The sequence below is a fragment of the Porites lutea genome, chromosome 5 (assembly GCF_958299795.1).
Source record: "Porites lutea chromosome 5, jaPorLute2.1, whole genome shotgun sequence".
Taxonomy (NCBI): Eukaryota; Metazoa; Cnidaria; class Anthozoa; order Scleractinia; family Poritidae; genus Porites; species Porites lutea.
In genome coordinates, this window is record NC_133205.1 from 18,242,747 (window position 1) to 18,257,688 (window position 14,942).

At 39.5% G+C, this 14,942-nt stretch overlaps 1 protein-coding gene across 1 annotated transcript in view; it reads left to right on the forward strand.

The window, feature by feature from the left end:
• LOC140937485 (intermembrane lipid transfer protein VPS13A-like) overlaps positions 1 to 14,942 on the forward strand; it is a 110,677-nt gene that overhangs the window by 43,815 nt on the left and 51,920 nt on the right. The window contains exons 39-50 of the mRNA XM_073387052.1: positions 5,059 to 5,139; positions 5,856 to 6,088; positions 6,851 to 6,998; positions 7,971 to 8,055; positions 8,422 to 8,472; positions 9,108 to 9,238; positions 9,780 to 9,952; positions 10,774 to 10,862; positions 11,343 to 11,623; positions 12,562 to 12,684; positions 13,319 to 13,471; positions 14,627 to 14,720. Coding sequence (XP_073243153.1) covers positions 5,059 to 5,139; positions 5,856 to 6,088; positions 6,851 to 6,998; positions 7,971 to 8,055; positions 8,422 to 8,472; positions 9,108 to 9,238; positions 9,780 to 9,952; positions 10,774 to 10,862; positions 11,343 to 11,623; positions 12,562 to 12,684; positions 13,319 to 13,471; positions 14,627 to 14,720 — 1,642 coding nt within the window. The remainder of the gene's footprint in view (positions 1 to 5,058; positions 5,140 to 5,855; positions 6,089 to 6,850; positions 6,999 to 7,970; positions 8,056 to 8,421; positions 8,473 to 9,107; positions 9,239 to 9,779; positions 9,953 to 10,773; positions 10,863 to 11,342; positions 11,624 to 12,561; positions 12,685 to 13,318; positions 13,472 to 14,626; positions 14,721 to 14,942) is intronic.

Consider the following 14,942-nt stretch of genomic DNA (forward strand, 5'->3'; position numbering starts at 1 on the left):
GTTGATTTCTTGGCTAAACTGGTTCTTATATTTTGGAGTATTAAAATAACAAATTTCTGCCAGTAGGTTCTTAAATCCTAGGTTCTTCTTCGCGGCGTTTTACTTTATTACATGTACCTCTATTACAGACTTAAGAAAACTTTTAAGTCACTACACCACAGTTTTATTGTTCTAACTCTCTTTACAAAGAACTGATTGACGATGAGAGTATTGCTAGTAGTTTTAATTCCTATTTTTCATCTGTTTTTACCTCTGAGGACTTCACCAACTTGCCTTCTTTAGAGCCTTTAGTTTGTGAGAAACTTAATTATATTTCCTGTACTACTGAGGAAATTTTAAAGCATCTTAAGTCTCTTAAAACGAACAAGTCCCCGGGTCCAGATAGAATTTCACCAGTAATTTTAAAATCATGTGCGTTCGAATTGGCGCCCTCGATCTCATTTCTGGTCAACAAATCTTTCCTGCTGGGCCATTTGCCCGAAGATTGGAGATCAGCTAACATTGTCCCACTTCATAAGAAAGGTTCTAAACACTTGAGGGAGAATTATCGTCCAATTTCGCTTACATCCATGATATGCAAAATCAGCGAACAAATTGTACGCGATAGGTTAACGTCATTTTGGCAAGACCAAAACGTGATAAACAAAAACCAATTTGGTTTTTTGCAGGGTAGGTCTACTGTGACCCAATTACTCTCTACTTTTCATGACTTCGCCAGATCTAGGAATTCATCTGTAGCAACAGATGTTGTATTTCTTGATCTCGCAAAGGCTTTTGATAGTGTTCCTCATGAGCGTCTACTCATAAAGTTATATAGCCTCGGTATTGAGAGCAAACTTCTTAACTGGTTGAGGCATTTCCTCACGTGTAGAAAGCAACGAGTTGTTGTAAGAGGGACGTTTTCTGATAGGGCACCTGTGATATCTGGTACCCCACAGGGAACTATTCTTGGTCCAATTTTATTCCTATCATATATAAATGATATCGTTGATAGTGTCTCTTCAAAAATTAAATTATTTGCGGATGACACAAAGATTTACAGAGAGCTTCGCAACCCTAGTCTCGATGAACAATACCTTCAAACTGATTTGAATAATCTTGGTAAATGGGCGAAAAAATGGCAACTTCGTTTCAATGAGGAAAAGTGTGAAGCAATGCGAATAACGCATTCTCGTGACAAATCGACTACGAATTATAAACTAGGTACGGCCTTAAAAGATGTCAAGAGCTTTAAAGATCTTGGAATTATTATATCAAAAGATCTTACTTGGAGTGAACATATTAGTACTATGGTGAATAAGGCGAACCAAGTCCTAGGGCTAATAAGACGGTCTGTTGGAACAGCTAATACAACAACTTTTTCATTGCTTTACAAAACATTGGTCAGACCACTTCTAGAGTATGCTGCTCCAGTCTGGAACCCATATCTTGTCAAAGATATTCATGCAATAGAGAGCGTGCAAAGACGCGCGTCAAGATTAGCTCTTAGGCAAAAAAGAGGTGATATGTCTTATGAAGAGCGTTGTGACACGTTTCATTGGCCATCTTTGTCCAGTCGTAGGACATATTCCTCTCTTGTTGAATGTTATAAGATCGTGTTTGGCTTATCACACTTGGATTTTGAGGAATTCTTTCAATTCGCAAAAGTCAAATCCACTAGGGCAAATCACTCGTATAAGCTTTATTGCAAATTATCTAGAATCAACTGTTTTAAATATTCTTTTTTTAACAATGTAATTAGTTATTGGAACAATTTACCTAGTAATGTTGTTGAAGCCGGTACCCTTGAACTTTTTAAATGTAAACTCAAATCCTTTTTAAAGTTGTAATTTTTATTGTTTGTTTTTTGTTTTTAGGAGAGTTTTATTCATAGGGTTAACCTCTAGACTCTCCCTTTCAAATTTATGTAGTTATATATGAGTTTGAATAAACATGTATGTTATGTTATGTTATGTTTTTTTATTGATTTCCCTTTTCTTATATTTCCCGCACGTAACCCACCAGTGCACGATATTATAGCTAATTGTCACATGAAAAACCATATTAGGTCGCGGTGGCGAAATCGTCTAATCCGTCATCTAAGCGTCTGATCTGACGGATCGCGGGTGAGTCGGTTTAAACCCTGGGTAAGCCATAACAAATAATTACTTCTTCCTCGAATGAATTAAAATATTTAATGTAGCCGAAAGAACTCGAAGTGATTTCGAGGTATCTCGAAGTAATTCCTGTCTAACTTCGTGAGCTTCATGAGCAACTTTGGGACATCGTTCGTTTGGCGCCTCCGGCCAAGTAATTAGGGAGCTTTAGCATCGACGACGGCAACGGCAGCGAAAACGTCATTTTTAAAATGAATTCCCGTTTTTTCAATTTTTGTCGTGCTTATTCCAATTTGCTGAAAATGGCAAGTTTAGGCGAATTTCCTTGGAGTTGATTTCTTGAGGACCGCGCTCAAGTTTAGAGAGAGAAAAAGAGATTCGTCGTCGCTGTTTACGTCCTCCATAAAACTTGCAATTAGGCATTTTTACGTCGTAGTCGTGCAAGGACGGTGAAGAAATGTACAAAAAAGCGTGATGCACTACCCTGGTCCCAGAGGTTTTTCTTGATTTTTCTTCGCGAAAGAGATCAAGAGCAAGCCGCGAAGCGGCGACAACGAGTCGCGAAAGCGACGAGGATAGAGAGAAAAACCTCTGGTTACCTTGGCCACGAATCTCACTTTCATGCAGACGACAGGGTCCGGATCTGGCCCTCGGGCGTTGATTGGCTGATATTTTTCTCAAACACGCAAACCAATTTGATTGGCTCGTTTAATTGTAACTACCGAGGGGACGCTGAGGATTTTCACACCTCATTTTGCCTTTCTCTACCAGGGAAGAAAATTGTTTGTATGCTGCACTCGCAATAACATTTGCACGGGACCAAGGCATGTAAAGGCACGCCATATTTCGAGATTTTGACATGGATGTTGTTTCTGAAAGAATATTCGAAGAAATTTTGACCTCGGTACTTGATGAGCGCTTTCCTGAGTCTCACTGAGCAACAAAATAGAGCTTTGTTCGCCGCGTTGAGTCGAAAGGATGTGTTCACCATTTTATCAACCGGACATGGAAAGTATATAATATTTCAGTCGTTACCTGATGTTTGCAAGTACCTTTACTACTCATACCCTCGCCATGCAATAATTTTGGTTGTCTGTCCTCTCAAGTCTCTTGTGGACTCGCATATCCGTGAACTGCGAAACCGTGGCGTCTCAGCAACCAGTTTGAGCAGTCCAGACGTTGACGACCAGAATCTCGTGTCTCGATGTATTTACCATTTTCTGTTGCAATATTGTCATTCCATTAAATAAACTAACTTGTTTAGGGCAGCAAAATATAAATCTCCGAATACGGAATGAAAGTTTCCTTGTAGGAAAAAAAAAACATACAACTTTGTACAAGTACGTAATCATTTTCGGTGCAGCTTGCATTTTCCTGCGACGCCCAATATTTATCTTCAAAGATCTAACCAACGTTATTTTTGGCATTGGGTCAACAAAAACCTCTGAAAGTACATTCCGAACCTTAAGGGTTTGTTATGCTGCATGACTCTTCCTAGCGCCGTTGTTCCACAAAAAAAGGAAATGGAGCCGCCAAACCAAAATGCGAGCCAGATTGCCAGAATACATAGAGGATATTACACGGTGGCGCGAAGATATGAATTTTATTTTCGAGTGGCAAAACAATATTTTACGAACGAGCGCATCGAGTGAGTAAAATATTGTTTTTGCCACGAGAAAATAAAATTCATATCTTCAAGCCGCCGTGTAATGTTCTTTTTATTATATAGACATGCTGATGACGGCGTTTTTGATGATTTTCCGAAGATTTCCGACCACCTTCCGAAGATTTCCGAAGATTTTCCAAAATTGTTCGAAGGCCAGACGAACGTTCCCGAACATTTTCCGAAAATTTCCGAAGATGTCCGAAGATTTTCGAAGACTTTCGAGGAAGACCCGAAGATGTTTCGATGATACACCAACGAATTCAAGTACAATTTAAGAGACAAACTTGATATCAATGAAATCATCGATAAACTCACGTCTGTGATTATGGAAAATAAACCACTCGGGTCCCGGATGTAGTTTTTATGAATTTTACGAGTGGTATATTTTCCAGTAAAACACTCGTGTCTATATAATAAATATTAATATTACTATTTTGGGGGTAATGCCCGCGAATCGCCGCGAACGGCGCGCTCCGCAGAAGTAAACAATATAATAAGCGCGATTGATAGACTACCCCCACTTAGAAAAATAGCGGCTGAAAAGCTCGTGTCTGCTAAATTGCCATTGGTCACTCTTTTGATAGCAATTTGACGCGTTTGACAGCTGTCGTCTGCATGAAAGTGAGATTCGAGGCCAAGGTAACCAGAGGTTTTTCTCTCTCCTCATCGCTTTCGCGACTCGTTGTCGCCGCTTCGCGGCTTGCTCTTGATCTCTTTCGCGAAGAAAAATCAAGAAAAGCCTCTGGGACCAGGGTAGTGATGCACGTGCAAAGTTGTAGTTTTGCGTAATAAACCTATTACTTTTTTGACATCCTGGTTGCCGTCGCCGTCGTCGTTGCTAAAGCTCCCTATTAACTCAGATGTTGCTCCTCCAATGCGAATTTTTCCAAGAAAACTCTTCTTTCGCTTCGTTATTAAGGACACTAACCCACGTTCCAGAGGGTGGGGCAATTACGGGAGTTTTAGATTGCTAAAATTTACAAATGTCACAAGTGAAAACGGGGCGCGCGTGTTTCGTCCTGAATGGGACTGTATGTGACACTGACTAACTTTTAGACATCCTCTACAGACGTCATCATCGTCCACTAAGACGATGACTTCCAAATTTATCCCGAGTTTTGCCCATATCTAGTTTGCTTAATTTTTCCAGCAGAAATGTTCGTTGACGAAAGTGGTGCATTATGCTGGAACTTTGGCTGGCGGAATTTATCTTATCCTACTTCACTTCAATTCTTAGGGAAATGTCTCTAGGGTTTCCCGACATTAACAGAATTTCCGTTTTTTTTTCTTTCTCAGGATTTTTTGAACAAGTTTCAAAGAGCAAAAGATGCAATGGAGTATGCTAGAAAGAGTGCGGCTGAGTCAGCGACTGCAACTGTAAGTGAACAGTAATTGATTTTTAATCAGTTTGTGGCGGGGAGGAGAGAGAAGGGGAGGGGAGGGAAAATCGTGTTTGTTGTCGAGTTGTTTCTCGTTAGTCCCGCGAACAAAGCCTTGGTCATTCTTGTAAATAGCCCACTGGTTGTCTTTACCGGTTGAGCTTTTTAACCATATCATGTTTATTAAGATTAATTCTTTGTGACCTGAAATCGGACGGTTGGAAGTTCGTTCTGACTGCTGGCTAGAGTTGTTTCTCAGTAGTGTCTAGTTCACCTCCTCGATCATGCTTGTAAACAGAAAACTGGTTGCCTTCTGCCAGTTGAGGGTTTTAACCATGTTGTGTTTCATGAAATTATTTGTTTGTTGATCATTGTCTGAGTAGCTTACATGTTGGCAACACCAGCAAAGTGCGCTTACACTATGGACAAAAATTTAACTTCACTTTTACACCAAAATTGATTTACTCGTGGGCATGTTAAAACACTTTTGAGTTTTATGCTCTAGTTAATCTAGTTGTGATCCGATACGTTTACTGTTGAATTGGACAGACGCTCAGTAGTAATTTTTGAAGCCGTTGGCTGACCTCTCTAGGAAGGTGACCGGTGTGCTCCGTCGGGCGCTCTTTTTTTTGTCGCACTTTTATCACTACGGAGCTAAAAATTTACCCTTTCTTCATTTATCGCCTGATAGCTATCGTTTTCGTTTCCTCGCAGATTCAGAGCCTCCAAACTCAGAGCTCACGAGTCAGCCTTTCAGTGTCAATTCAAGCTCCTCTTATTGTCATCCCGGTCAGTTCAACCTCTTGTGATGCACTTGTTGCAAACCTTGGTCATCTCAGTGTGTCAAACACTTTCAATCTGGTACATGAAGGGGACGATCCGAGTGGAAGTGACGCTGTTATTGTTGATAACATGGTGGTGGAGCTCAGTTCAGTGCAGTTATCGAGGTTTGAATGTGATATAAAAAGGTTAATATAACTACTTATGGTCTTCTCTGTTTAGAGCTCGCTTTTGAAGCTTGAGAAGCTTTTCAAGGTACGATTTATATGCTTGGCCCCAGGCCGTCAAACCATAAGTTAAATAAGGAGCAACAAGGGATCGATAAATAGTTAAAAGAGTGTGTCTTTGCAGAAAATGCCGTAGTTTACAGATCAATCCTACAGTTCGGCTCATTTTAATAGCTACATGGTCAATATGATGTTTCCAAGAAAGATTATTGTCAATTATTATACCTAGATATCTCACAGATTCTTTACATTCTAGAGCCACATTCTTATTTTGATCATCGTTGAATATCGTTATTTTAGGGTGATAGGTAAGTTTTCTCTGAGCCGGTGTAAAAATGACAAAATTTGTTTTTTTTAATATTCAAGGTTAGTTTATTTGCCGTTAACCAATCGAACAACTTGCCGAGTTCTTGATTTACAGTTGACTCAGGGGACTTGAGATTTTTGTCCGCATATTCGGCACTCGTGTCGTCAGCAAATAGAAAAAAATTTAAATTTGTCAGAGGATTCTTGGATATAGTTGACAGTTGGGGTATAAAAATGCATGATAATGAGTTTGAAACAAAGGAAAAGAAAATTTAAACCAAGGATAAAATTGAATCACAACATAGGCAAGTCAATGACACCTACTAAGGTATCATTTAGGGCTTTGTGGCGGATTGTTTCTTTACTTTGACCTTAGTCGTCCTATGGTCTTTTTAGGGCTGTCATGACCGATGGAGAAAATATAGGGCCCACCCGTCTTGTCTTAGAGCCAGCAAGTTTAGCTGTGTACGTAGCTCGCAACTTGTCACCGTGGTACCATGATGTCCCAGATGTCGACGTGATGGGAAAGTTACATGCCGTAAAAGTAAGTTGGGCATGACCTTTTTGGTGCAAGTTGACGATAAGAACTGGCCACAGCCGAATCGCTCATTTCATAAGACGAACAGACCTTTCCTGCACCGTCATTTTTAGGGAGTTATTATAACTCCAAAAATGGAGTAGAAATTTTAGGTACAGGATAACCCCTTTTTTGGGGTTATTTTAACGCCTAATTTAACTCCGGATTTGGGGTCATTTTTACTCCTGAAAAAGAGTTCTTTTTACTCCCAGTCTGGAGTTAAAATAACTCCGAAATGGGGTTACTTTTACTCCGTACATGGGTTGTTTTTACTCTTTTTGGAGTTAATTTAACTCTGAAAGTGGAGTAAAAATTTTAGGTACAGGATAACTCCTTTTTTGGGGTTATTTTAACTCCTCATTATCTGGGGTCACTTTTACTCCTGAAAAAGAGTTTTTAAAACTCCTTTTTGGAGTTAAAATAACTCCCCCAAAAATAACTCCACTGTAAGGAGTTTTTTTTTCTTTTTTTCTCACTGTGAAAAATTAAATTAGCCCCACTAGAGGAGTTATTGTAACTCCTTGAAAATTACTGTGTGCATTCCGCTATTTACGCTATTGGCAGAAACATGTTAACGTACAAAAGAACAATAAGTTAATTATAGAAGAGGCGGTCACCGTCAACTTCCTAGAATTGATGGTTTTTTTTAGTACAAAAGTTTCTAAAAACACACGCCTAGAGGATTTAGCATTAAGGTGTTAAGAGAAAAATCTCGTTGAGAAATGTTAAGAGTACTGAAAGTTTTGGAAAAACGATTGTGGACCGTGTGTGAACCGTGAATGGTTGAAGAGTCTTTGAGGTAAACATGTTGAGTTGTGTTGGTTTGTTTGATTGGTGTTATCATTACTTTGGGTGCGAAATCATTTCACTTTAACCCCTTCGCACTGTTTGTAGGTTTGATCCTTATACTCTGTGATTTCTTTTACCCATTTGTTGTAGTTATGCGCTGGTGAAGACGATATCAGAACCATAATGGGGATATTATTTCAGAACCTAAGCGAAGGAGTGGCTTCGTCAGCAACAGGTAACCTTATAGAATGTGCATCAAGGCACTCTTACACAAATAACTGTGTTGGCAAACTTAACTTTGCGTTCATGAACTTAACATGGCAGCCTACAAAATTGTTGACGAACTGTTGTCTTCAAAGACATTTTTTCTTGGCCAAATGTTTTTCAAGGAGCAAAGTATCATTTTCCTGTTCAGGACATCCTCGTAATTTTTACAATTTGCTTACTGTCTTTAATCTTGAATTTTGATTTTTGTACCTGACTCTTTGAAGATTAGAAGACTCGAAGCATGATCCTGGTCATTATCATTGAAACATGAGATACTATCCGTGATACTCTTATCCTTTCGACTCAGTTTATTTTGGTCTCACTTTCTGACTAGAATCATCGTCATTGGAAGAAAGTGCCACGCCCACAGTTCAGCTAGGACTGGGTAAGTGTTTGTTCCAGACCAGACCAGTCGTAAAGAGAACTAGAATGTTAATTAGCCAGATCAGTCTTTTCTGGGCTGTGATGGTTCAAGCGAAAATTTGCCGGAAAGGCTAATAAAACGACCGGTGCGGCTGGCCAGTTCGGACTTCAGGCAAGCGTCTTTAACGCTTATAGCAAGTGTTTATGGGGCCTCCCTTGAAACACTGATTGGTCATTCTAGTATGGTAAACACTAGCGCCGGTATGGAAGGTGTAATGTAGGTAATGTTGCAATAGTAAGGAATTGTAAACCAACAAACAAATATAAGCCCTTAGGTGACAAACTCCTGGAAGCATCTGTTTTTCAAACTCCCGAAAGCATTTTGGTCCCGGAAAACTATTTTAAGTGCCTAAAGTTTATGAGCAAAAATGTGATTTTTAATAAATTATTTGAAAACTAAACAATATCGAAAAGTATGTTGGCCTACATTGCACGAACACGTGAGAAAAGACTTTGCGGGCCCAAAAACTCTTCGGGTGTTTTGAGATAGTAGGCCAGGCCCGAATAAACTGAAGGTTAAACACCGGCTGGATCCACCTGGGCAAATTGTTAATGATGGCTAGAGTCGTTAAATAGTATGTGTTTGGGTATATTCAGAATCTGCAGATACATCTGCGAGTGCTGATACTACTTCGCCTGCTGAAAGTGAAGAGGTTTGGAACACTGTGAAATTTGCTTTTGAAATTGAGGAGGTTTCTGCTTCAGTATTTTGGAAGGAAACTGCGAAGGTAAAGTACCACAAATGTTTAACAATGTTATACTACTACATGAGAAATTTCTGCAATTTGATTGGCTTAGAGCAGTGGTATTTCAGCTTGATTTGAAATACCTACGTGTGAAAATTTCAAAACCTTTGCGGGTAATAGTATAAACAAATAGTAACATGATTTGTACGTGATATTAGGCATAAATACCACTCGAGATATTTCAAAATTGCGTTAAATTTCACTCGCCTAACGGCTCGTGAAATTACGTATAACAATTTAGAAATATCACTCGTGGTATTTATGCCAAATATCACTAGAAATCATGCTATTACCTATACAAATTTCGTCTGTGTGAAAGAGTCCATATTTTCGTGTGGCTTCAGGTGGCTCGTGTTAGTTTTCTCGCGTGGAGAGTTAATTGCGCATGTCACACTTTATACACCTAGAAGTTTTCTGGATGTTAGAATTTGAAAAAAAAACATTGTGTATTTCAAATTGTTTCTTAATATCCTTGGTGCTTGAAATGAAATGACTAATAAAGGAGAGTACATTGTGTTTTCAGCCCTCAGGGGAAAAACCTTCCAGGGAACCAGACTCCTGTTTGGGTCAGTTTTCACTTGTTCATTTGGCGACCTCAGGGCATATTAAGTCCAACTCTGTTATAGAGGCCAGTGCTTCGTTACAAAGTTGTATTCTTGATGACAAAAGACCAGCTAGTGAAGAGGGAGTAACGAGGTACGTAGCGATGTAGGACCTTTTGGTTCCCCTTTTTTTCTTTCCACCCTTTTTACATGTATGTGTGTCGTCTGAAAGCCACTTCGGTTGTAAAACTTTAATTTTTAATTGGAAAAAAGGTATAATGCGAGATGGCAAAAAAGCGAGAGACACTTCGCACTCTCGTCATGCTCAATTACGTCTTTCAGTAAGCTCAAACTCATAACATCTTATTTCTGCTTATAATTTCTTCGAAACATTAGACACTTCAACAGTGCAAGGTAGCTGAACAGAACTTGATAAGTTGTGGATCGTTATCATTCATTAGGGTACTTTTTGAGACTTTTGCTGGTAAAACGCTGAAAAATGTATTTATTTATACGACTTTAAAATTATAAGGTTAAAAGTAAGATTTCGATCGTTGCCATGCTAACATAGACGATTGAAGAAAGCCCGAAATATTAAATTTACTAGGTACACCCAGTTTAATCTTTTCAGTAACAGAGTAAAAGAATTGCATACCTGTGTTATAGGCGTGTTGTGACGGCTTTTTTATCCAATATTCAAAAACATATTAATAAATCATAAAGAAGAAACAAAACAAGGTAAAGTTTTAAACTGATAAAGACACAGTTAAAGTTTACTTCCAGTTTGTAGACCAAAATAACCCCAATCTAAATATTAGTGCTAGAGTGAGTTGATCTATATCAGAGATTTTGACGCCGTTCAAAAACCTCGCAGTCGTTTATTATCAGGTTTAAAAACTCTCGGCCTCGCCTCGATTTTTTGAAACCTGATAAAACACTCCTGCTTGTTTTTTAATCAGTGCTTCCAATTTTCAGGATGATTGAGAGATCTGATGGCGGATCAGGTGAAGTGAAGAATATGATAGACATCCAATTTCAGCAGGCTACTAATCAGGACAAAACAAGTAAATATTCTGCACTTTGCTTTGCTTTAAAGTTGATTAAAATATGTCTTGTCAATTTTCTTCATCAGTCACTTGTACGCATGCGTGTTCCAACGCTTGATGCGTGCTTTTTTTTTCCTTTTTTGCTTTTGTTTGATGGCGTGTTTTAAAAATAATGATTGATTACTGTGGGCAGTTAATCCAACCACTTAAGTCACAACAGATGACGTCAATAGTTCAGTCTAGTCAACATACTTAATAAATAAAATGTACTACTACAAAAAGATTAAAAAGCTGAAGTTTCGACAGCTGGAGTGCCGTCATGGCGAATGCTGAACAACAGATAACGCTTGCTGAGAGATGGAGAGAGAATCCCAATCTCACGTAGTTTTTGGTGAATTTTAACGTGCAAAGAAACCTCTTGTTTGCGCCTGTGAGCACTTAAGTAGAAGTATTAATCAGGTTTGAATGGAAAGTATTGAGGTTATTATTCATTTTTAGTCGTGATGCAAGTTCAGAGTTTCCATGTGATTCTAAACTTGGAGTATCTGCTGGTTTTATCCAACGTGTTTACGTCGGCGTTGACAACTGATGAAGCAACAAGTGCCACACCCGCTACCATTCAACAGTCCTCTCAGGCCGTCACCAAACAAACACCTGCAACAGTGAAGGCTGTTGACGAAGAACCTCCGCAAATCATAGTTCAAATCTCTATCAAAGACCCAGAAATTGTTCTTTTGGCAGATGCAAGGGACAAGGACACTAATGCTTTGATTTTGAAGGTACGTGGTTCCCTCTACCGTTGAACGGTTACCGCATGTGCAAAATAGGACATGAGCCCTTTCAATTCTGTTTTATAGGAAACTTCCCACAGGAAATTGCCTGATTAGCATTCTGATCAACTGACCAAATGATTAACTGATTAACTGTACCTTGTACCATTAACCGAGACAGGATTAGCTCAGTTGGTAGAGCGCTTGACTGCAGAACGTGAGGTCGCGGGCTCGATTCCTGGGGCCGCACCAATACTCAGGGTCTTCAAATAACTGAGAAATGAAGGTACTCCCTTTGCACTGCAAGCGGCTAGACCTTCGCGTGACTCGGATAACCACGTAAAATGAAATGGCGGTCCCGTCTCCAAATGGAGACGCAAAAGTAGTCTCCCCAATTAGTACTTTCAGGCTAAATACCTTGACACTCGAATAAAATGCATTTTTTTTTAGCAATAATTAAATTGCCATATTTTCCCCTTTGGCTCGTTTCCCCTTATTCTTACTGCTGGCCCTTTACAGCTTTGCGAAGTTTTTGCTAACAACGTATTTCTAGTTTTATACTACTATATGAGAAATTTCTTCAATTTGATTGGCTTAGAGCAGTGGTATTTCAGCTAAATTTGAAATACCTACATGTGAAAATTACAAACCTTGTGCGGGTAGTAGTATTAACAAATAATAGCATGATTTGCACGTGATATTTGGCATAAATACCACTCGCGATATTTCAAAATTGTCTCAAATTTCACTCGCTTAACGGCTCGTGAAATTACGTGTAACAATTTTGAAATATCACTCGTAGTATTTATGCCAGATATCACTACTAATCACGCTATTACCTATACAAATTTCGCCTAAATGCATCCCAGATATCATCTTGAGGGCTGCAGCAACGCCTCATGTGTCAGAGGTTTAACAGCTTGTGTCGTATTCTTTGCCCGTTGCAGAACGCTGTTGATTTCCGCTTTGTTCAAGGGCATGGTCAGCAGAAGATGTCAGGATCTGTGTCAGATTTGGTCATTTTGTCAGCAGCGTTTGATAAGGAAAGAAGAAAAACAACCTCGTCAAGGGTAAAGGCTGATTTCAAGTCGTGTAAAACCTTTTTAACTTGACTTTTGAATGTCCTCCTCGGTATATTTTTCATGTCTGGTTCCGCTGACTAGCCTGTGGATACAGAAGGTCCCCAATAGGGTTCTTCAATCGGTCATTCCGACCCATATTTTTGCTCAATCTCGTAATCCCGATGGCTTTTATTTGCATCCAACATCCCGCGCGTACTTTCAATCCCGAATCTCGCCCCGTTTTGCTTTAACATACCCGAATCCTGGCAGATCCCGGATCCCGAAAAGCCGATTGGGGAATCTCAGTACAACCGCCTCTCATCGCCCCTTCACTTAGAACGGCGAGCGAGTGAAAGGCGGCTGAACTCGCAGCCTTGGTTCCGAGAGAGGTTTTTTTTTTCGTTTCCGTTTCTCGTTTTCTTTCGAGAAAAATATCGAAACTGACAACTTACTTTTAAAACAGCTTTTTTTCAATCTTTTTTTTCCTTGAAAAATGCTGGATACCCCAAATTTTCCTCCCAAATTTTCATAGCCCCCTCCTATATCCTCTTTTTCTGTTTATTCAAGACTGTGCAAAAACTACGAGCTTACTGATCTGGAGGCGCCGTCCGTTTACGAATAAATGTTTGCATTTCTTGTCCAGGTTCTTCAGTTATCTCATATTTCCCTCCTGAGCTCTGTCCCTGAAGGTTCTAATATGAAAATTGACGTGTCCACTGGAATGGCATATGTACACGTATCACCACCTACTATCAAGACTTTGACAGCTTGTCTCATGTCACTGGCTCCTGCTAAGGTATTTTGTGAAATAGAAAAGAGACCTTTACATTCTAAGACGAGGGCGTCTACGAGAACGAAATTTTCTCAATACTAAGTAATGTAGTGCGCGCGCGTGAACCATCGTCATTTTGGCGGCAAACGAGATAGTCTTCGTCTTTCTATTAAGAGTTAGCGAGAATGTCGTAGTGGCGGAAACAAGTTATCAAATGTTAGAAGTTTCAGTTTATCATTTTAGGATGAAGAGAGGGCTAAAACACCTTCAATAAAGATAACAGTGCTAACTTTTCTGGTTGAAAAAAAGTACAAAGAAGTTTTCCGGGGCGTTTATTTTGTGAGAATACGCGAAAAAACTAAGTCTAATCTCAAACGTGTAGTCATGCGTTCTCGTCCTCGAATCTTAAGGTCTCTCATATTTTACAACTTGTCCCTGTTGTTTAAACGTCGGATAGCGGTATCCGCCGGGTAAATCGTTATCTAGCGGATAAGTGTTAGGCAATCCAAGTGCATTAGTATCCAGTACATAGAGATTTATCAAGTGGATAGCGCTATTCTCCTTTTGAACAACTGGGGCCTGGTGGATACGGCTGTGGATGTCGCGATCTGCGTAATTCTCCTTAACAAATAAAAGCCGATTTAATAGTTACTTAATTTATAGGTCACTCGGATTATTTCCAAAGTCATGACATCCTTACTTTTAAGGAGAATTTTTGCATTTGCAAGTTTTTGCAGCTTAAAGATACTTAGCAATTATTGAGGAATTGAAGAATTATGCAGATCGAGGCCGAGGCGGATAACACCTTGTGAGAATCCAATAATCGTTTTATTTTTCATTCCAAATAATTCATACTTTAAAAACAAGCCAAAACATTCTTACCTCGAACTAGCCTGCGAAAACAGGCGAACTCACGAGGGCCAAACGTCCCTAGCGGCGAGGAGCAAGGAGAGACGGCTGTTTTCGAAGGCTATGTTTAAAGAAATCAGCTCCGGTTACGAGTGTGACATAAGGTGGCACCGATCGTGTGAGTGAGTAAAATCGATCAGGTAAGCCAATTCGAGATCAGTTTTCTACTACAGCACTCACTCATCGCAAACGTACCTGTACAAGAAGCTAGGTCCTCCCGTATTCATTTTTAACTGAATAATTATGAGAGGGTCTAAAAACCATTTTCAGAGTGAAGAGGACAAAACAAAATCAACAGAAGATACACTGGAACTGTGGAACGAAAAGCCAATTACTACAGAAGACAGATGGTATTTATCGCCAGGTAGGCGGTTTTGTTTATGACGATAAACTTTCACGTACCCTAAAAGTTGAAAGTGGCAGCTACTTAAGGCGATGTTAATTTTGGGATCTACAATGCACTTCAGACTTTGCTGAAACACCAGACGCTTTCACAGTGTTGTACAGGGAGTTACGCCTTTACAAGACCGTATTTTGCGCTTTATAAGTAACAATTTTAATTGTTATTGTTACAATTATCAGTATC